Source organism: Anneissia japonica, unplaced genomic scaffold, assembly GCF_011630105.1.
Source record: "Anneissia japonica isolate Jap-2015-1 unplaced genomic scaffold, ASM1163010v1 scaffold2652_len1590060_cov184, whole genome shotgun sequence".
Lineage (NCBI taxonomy): Eukaryota > Metazoa > Echinodermata > Crinoidea > Comatulida > Comatulidae > Anneissia > Anneissia japonica.
This window is the reverse complement of record NW_022699919.1, coordinates 1,419,635-1,426,194: the sequence shown is the minus strand read 5'-3', so window position 1 is coordinate 1,426,194 and position 6,560 is coordinate 1,419,635. Positions and strand designations below refer to the sequence as shown.

The following is a 6,560-nucleotide window of genomic DNA, read 5'->3' as shown; positions in this document are numbered from 1 at the left end:
CGGTTTTATGCAAGGCTGCAAAGCCTCAAGCCAAAAATTATCTGTCAATGGGTATTAATTATTATCACAGATACCGTATAACAATAATAGAAATAGGCCTACCACCTGGTGGTCGCTTTATGCTTGAAGAATTTCGTAGTTTTATTCAGCGGGCCTATATGGAAAGGATTTTTCTTCATGAAGTACAGCCGAAAATTCGTTCATTATTAATATACAATAGTTCAAAATTTACGAAGATAAAAATGCAAAGAGAGAACAAACACAAACGGAAACCTTAAAGGCTTATGAAATTTTGATTTATGTTTTTTTAACTAGGCCTACGTTATAAGTGTTCTTTTACGAAAGTGGCTAGTTCATTAGAAGAGTAGAGACAGTTAACTCAGTAGCGTAAAACCTATGGGCTCTCCAGGGAGAAGCCCTGGGCCCCAGTCCAAGGGGCCCCCGTTGTGGACTGATGAAAGCAGTTGGTACCATCTTATCGTATAGCTCAGACAAGAAGAGACCTTTAAGCCTGGTTTCCTGGATGTTTAGTAGGAGATCCTAAATGTACATCTTAGGAGTGAGTTTTGCCCTAAGTGACGTGTTATCGTACCGAATACTCAGTACGTTCCCAAATATACTTACGAAAAAAAAAAAACACAAACGTGATTCGAATCACTTGCGCATGTTTGTGTCGTGCAAAAATGTAATGGGTCGCATATCTCTTCAGATCGTGGAAATTTTACTTATATACGAACGAAGACAAACGAAATTAAAATTACAGTAAAGAAACTTGTACAAAAGTGTGGCATGCGGCCCTCAAAACGTGAGTCTTAAGCGCCCCGCCCCGCCCTCGGTGTTTATTCATTTTTGAAAACAATATCTTGTGATTTTTTTTTATTTTTTTTTAACAAACGATAATCTAACTAATCCTGAGACTGTGGTTGGCATGATTTGAGCTGAGGAGTGGATTCACATTTTCTTCTTATATCAATTTCAAAATGAGGATATGTTCTCCTGGACCGTAGGATAGCTCCCTGGACAGTTTATTTTTCATGCACCAGAACCATTCGTAATCTTCGGTTTCCAGATGTCCTTATATAATTTTATTTTTATTCAAAAAGCGCCCATTGAATTTTCTAAGTTCCCATCCGTAAGCGAACACTCAATTTCCACTCTGTTTTGATAAGCGCCCCGTTTGAATAAGTGCCCCTCAAAAAGTGCAAAAAAAAAAATATTTTAAGCGCCCGAGCGCTTATTCGCACGAGTACGGTCATGCGTCAATGTACTTTTGCAATGCGTGCGTTATTAATACTTTAATATTTTCAAAAATATACTTCAGGTGTTACAACTTGAAAGTTTTTTGTTTATCTTATTGTGTTTAGCTTTCAGACGAAAATTATAACATTTTCCTCGTCAATTTAATGTGTCTAATAATCTTCCAATAACCCATATTATAAAATCGTCTCCGAATACTTGGACTGCCATCTCTTACTTATCGTCGCATCAGAGCCGACTTAATTCAGATTTTAAAGATATTAAACCAATTTGAGGACCTACCGGAAGAATGCTTTTTTTTTAACTTGAAGTTTAAACCATGATGATAAGTTTTTGGAATTTTAAATAGGCCCTATTTAACCGCGATTTAAATCCAAGACCATCCGATTACCGTGTGTATACACTATGCCCTTAAGCGTTAACTGAGCCATTAGGCCAAAAGGAGTATACAACCTTGGAATTTTCCGTTAGGTTTTCGGTCAAGCCGGGCACGATGAATAATACAGTAAATCGCATGAAAAATAGGCCTACCTTCACTGATGATAATTAAAGATGATAATTTTTTTTAGAACGTATATCCCTATCAAGATTCGAACCCAAGAACTTCCGATAGCAAGATAGGCGGCGCCAGGATTTCACCTGGGATGGGTCCGATACCTCAGAAGGGGGAGGGGGTGACCCGTCGACTAGAACCTAAAGTTGGTGAGGTCGGGCGTCGCTTACAATCTCTCGGAAGTGATCCAGACGGCGTGCCCAGGCGGCGTATCCCCCGGAAATTAAGGGTTTAACATTATTTAATCGATTTTAGAATCTAATGCTTATATATTATTCCAAAATAAAACGACACAATTGATTTCCTGTCTGCTTCATTTTAAACAAAAATAACTCAATTTCAAGTAACAAAGTATTTATTTTTGCCATTTAGTATTCTGATTAGTCATAGGAATAGCCTAAGGGTACGTATGTATTCATTGGCGCCCGCTTGCTTGTAACTCTTTTTTGTCAGAAAATCTTCACAAAAGAAAGCAATATAGCCCGTTTAACATGTTGTATCTGACGTTCCTACTTTCATTTTCTATAAGGAAGTTAAGTACGAGCTCGATTCTATGAAAACAACTTTAAAAGTGAACAAACCTGTTCAGATATTGCCAATTCTAAGAACGCATTATTTAAAAGGAATCAAGAAAATGTCAGAACATACTAGTTTTATTTGCCAGCATAACGTGACATCCGCAGAGTGTAACGACATGGCAGCGGGATGGGGCCCTTGGCCTACACCTTTTAGTGATAGATATAGTTTTGAGACGCAATACCAAGAAAATATGATATCAAAAAGATGTGAGCTAATGTACGACACATGGAGACGTACAGAAACAAATACGTGTTTCAATCAATCGATAAGCAAAGATGGAAAATTTGTCATTGGACTTATTGGTAAAAACGGGGGATATTTGGAATTAGTGAGTAGAGGAATCCAGTTGCACATTCCTCCTGGGGCAATGGAACTAGCTGGAGATGCAGAATATGTATTTGTGTATGCAGACACAGTCCAAAGTAACTTTGTATGCTATGATGTTATTATCTGTGGCCCTCCTGGTCTTACATTTAGCAACTCGGTACTGTTACGTTTCCCGAAATCAGAACCAGGACATGAAGAGCTTGCGGCACACCATATTCCGCCTTCTATTAAACTAAGTGTTCAAAAATTAGGAGACCCTATGGTATGGAGGTCTCTGGATACCAGTAAAGATGGTTTCTGTTTTCTGGAAGACGGTGACGTGTTTTTGTATTTGAACCACTTTACAGGAATTAAAGCTAATGTTGAGGTTACATCTACTCCAGGCACGCACGACCAGCAGAGTAAGACCATCTACATTTCTGCTTTCCTGGAACAACATGATAAACGTTATTTATCTTTGCGGGTGTTCTGCAGTACATATTTAGCATTAAAGGTATGAAATAATATCAATCAGGTCTATATTTAAGTTATAAGAATTTTAAAGTAAGTAACTTCTCAAATTAGAGACGGACGCTCTCGTGCTTCTGCCCTTTGTATATTTCCAATTACCTAATACTACGCGCCCATCATGTGCGCTTAACGAGATCTTCCAACACCATCCAGTTTGTGAGACACCGGTCTAACATAAACGTATAGGTGGCAATTCATTTGCTTCAATTGCCACCCAACTTTAGAATGGTCTGCCTAACTTTTTCAGGTCTTGTGATTCGGTTAGACAGTCCAAGTCTCATATAAGCTTATTATAAGTGTTTCCTTCTACCTTGCATAACATCTTACTTGTTTTGTTTTATTTGTAGTTTTATTTACTTTTTTGCTTTGAGTGCCTGTCGGGCGATGACTGCGATCGGTACTGATAATAATTTTAAATAATATATTTTGAAAATCTTCACATATATGCCTGGATAAACCTCCATGCTATACAGGATGATGTTGATGATGATGATGGTTATGGTGATGGTGATGGGGATGATGATGATGATGATGAAGATGATGATGATGATGATAATTTTGATGATGACAATGTTTAATTTGATTCACGTAATGTGTTTTTTTTTTACATTTCTTATCTTGTGTGATTTTTCTGTGTTTTGCTGAATTTGGAGTTGGGTCAACTGGCTTAGCTACAGTGATTTAGGGAGACCCTGGTCTCCCAAATTTCCGGGATTTTATTTTATTTTATTTTTTATTTTATTTCGTGTGGCAAAGCCAGCTTTATTTACCACAAATTCATGCAAAAAACAGTCACAAATGCTAAATAATAAGGAAAGGGTTTTTTTTGTCATTTTCTGTTATAAATGTTGTTTAAAAGACCGAATAAATAATGAAATGAAAATGAAATGCAATGATAATGACAACATGATATTTGCGTATTGTTGTCTTAAAAAGCAATTTTAAATATTTAATTTTAACGTTCTAAAAAAAATTAGAGTTTCTATAGGTACAGGCCAATTGGGTGCGTTTTTTTGCAACTTTAAATTTCTGCCGTACAACATAGGCCTATACAAAAATCGAAGTTCATACGACTGACGCAAGCATTCTAAAATTGGATGTTTTGTAATTGTGTGTCTCGAAACTGTTAGTTTGCGTATTCAATCAATTAGTCAATTAAGCAATCAGTCGTTATATTTATATCGCAAATAATTATTTACGCAGATAGGCATACCCCAAAATCGGAAGTCCTAAGTAGGTACATCATTCACCCATATAGATTTTAATCGTAGGCCTAAAATTATATTAGGCCTAATATTTATATATCTTCCATAATTTTCTTAACTTGGCTAATGACATCACGTCTATATATCTCGTCGATAACATTAACATTTGCCTATTATTTTACCTGCAGTTTTTATGATTTTATCAAGTTCCTTCTTATTATTTACTCTGTTATACCAACAATAAAAAGATAAAACACTCAAGACACTGATAAAATATGGAAAAGCACATCACTATTACTTTGAAGGAATTCGGTTTAAGATAAAGGACAGACGTTAGTTTGACTTTTTTCACAATATTTACAGTGTTTGCATTCCAGTTTAATTCGCTATCAACGTCGTCCTTAAGTGTTTATGTTCATTAACAGATTATAAGTTCCTTCTTATTATTTACTCTGTTATACCAACAATAAAAAGATAAAACACTCAAGACACTGATAAAATATGGAAAAGCACATCACTATTACTTTGAAGGAATTCGGTTTAAGATAAAAGACAGACGTTGGTTTGACTTTTTTCACAATATTTACAGTGTTTGCATTCCAGTTTAATTCGCTATCAACGTCGTCCTTAAGTGTTTATGTTCATTAACAGATTATATTGCTTTGTCTAGCACTTTTCTTCTTCAAATCAAAAATAATTTATTTTGTTTTTGCAGGATTTAAAATAAGGAACTGTTCGTTACACCACGATTCAAATCTAATTATATTTTATGTTCTGATCAAATCAGTAATAACTGAGTCATCAGCATACTTTACTAAACAAACATTGTTACTATCGATTCTGAATTCATTTGTGTATAGTAGTCCAGTCCTTAATAGTACAAACATGGATGGGCTGTTACAGTAATGGATACACAATTGCCCTTTTGCATGGTGATAGGTCATAATATGGGGATACCAAAACCAATTTACTTGATTTGACCTCTCTGACCTTTGACCTCAATTTTGATTTTGATTGCTCTAATAAAACTTTTTGCATGAAACCCAATCTTTTCGAGATTTTTCTTTAAAATCATGTTTTTTTGGCAGAAATATGAAATGGTCATATCTCTGCAACGCATAGGTCTATAGAAATTATTTTGGTGCCAAATTGCTCAGAAGACATACATTTATAGGCCTATTTGCTCTCATACAACCTTTTTTATGAATATTAATGCTTACTAATAATTTCATTAAAATAATTTTTTGTGCAAATACTGTATATGAAAATGCCAATTTCTGACAAATACAGTTTATTATTAGGCATTGTCGTATGTTTATTGAAACTTTACAGTACTGACCTTTGGCATGGAGGTAGAGCTCAATGTGAGGTGCAAAATTCAAGCTACTGGAAATATGATTTGGTCTCTGTGAACTTTGACCTTATTTTTGTTTATTTTTTAATTGAAAACATATGAAATTTCCATATCTCTGTAACGCTTTGGTCTATTGAAATTATTTTGGTCTCAAATTGTTTAGAACATATACATTTATATTTGCTCTAATACAACCTTTAGCATTAAACCTAATGCGTATCGAGATTATTCTTAAAGATGTTTTTGGACAAACATTCGAAATAGTCATATGGGCCTATCTACAATGCTTAGGGTTATAGAAAGAAATTATTTTGGTGTAAAATTGATCAGACAATACATTTATATTTGCTCTAATAAAACCTTTTTCATGAAAACAAATGCTTACTGAGAATTTCTATAAAATCGTGTTTTAGGAAAATATGTGAAAATGCCATTTTACTGAAAAATACAGTTTATTATTAGGCCTTGACATAATATGTTTATTGAGATGTTATAGTAGCGACCTTTGGCTTGGTGGTAGGACACAATGTGATAGTACAAAATCCAAAGTACTGGAAATATTATTTGACCTCTTTGACCTCATTTTTTATGTTTTTATTTAAAAATATGAAATTTCCATCTGATAAAGATTTGGTCTATTGAAATTCCCTAATACAGCCTTTAGAATGAAACCCAATGCTTATCGAGGTTGTTTGTAAAATTAAAGTTTTTGAAAATATGAAATTTTCATATCTCTGCAATGCTTAGGCGTACAGAAATTATTTGGTGTCAAATT

At 34.6% G+C, this 6,560-nt stretch overlaps 1 protein-coding gene across 2 annotated transcripts in view; it reads left to right on the top strand.

The window, feature by feature from the left end:
• The first annotated feature begins 2,289 nt into the window (after positions 1-2,289).
• The window catches only part of LOC117103200, a 9,054-nt gene continuing 4,783 nt past the window's right edge, over positions 2,290-6,560 (top strand). For both annotated transcript variants that reach the window (XM_033243730.1, XM_033243729.1), the window contains exon 1: positions 2,290-3,209. In XM_033243730.1, coding sequence (XP_033099621.1) covers positions 2,364-3,209 — 846 coding nt within the window. In that variant the 5' untranslated portion in view covers positions 2,290-2,363. The remainder of the gene's footprint in view (positions 3,210-6,560) is intronic.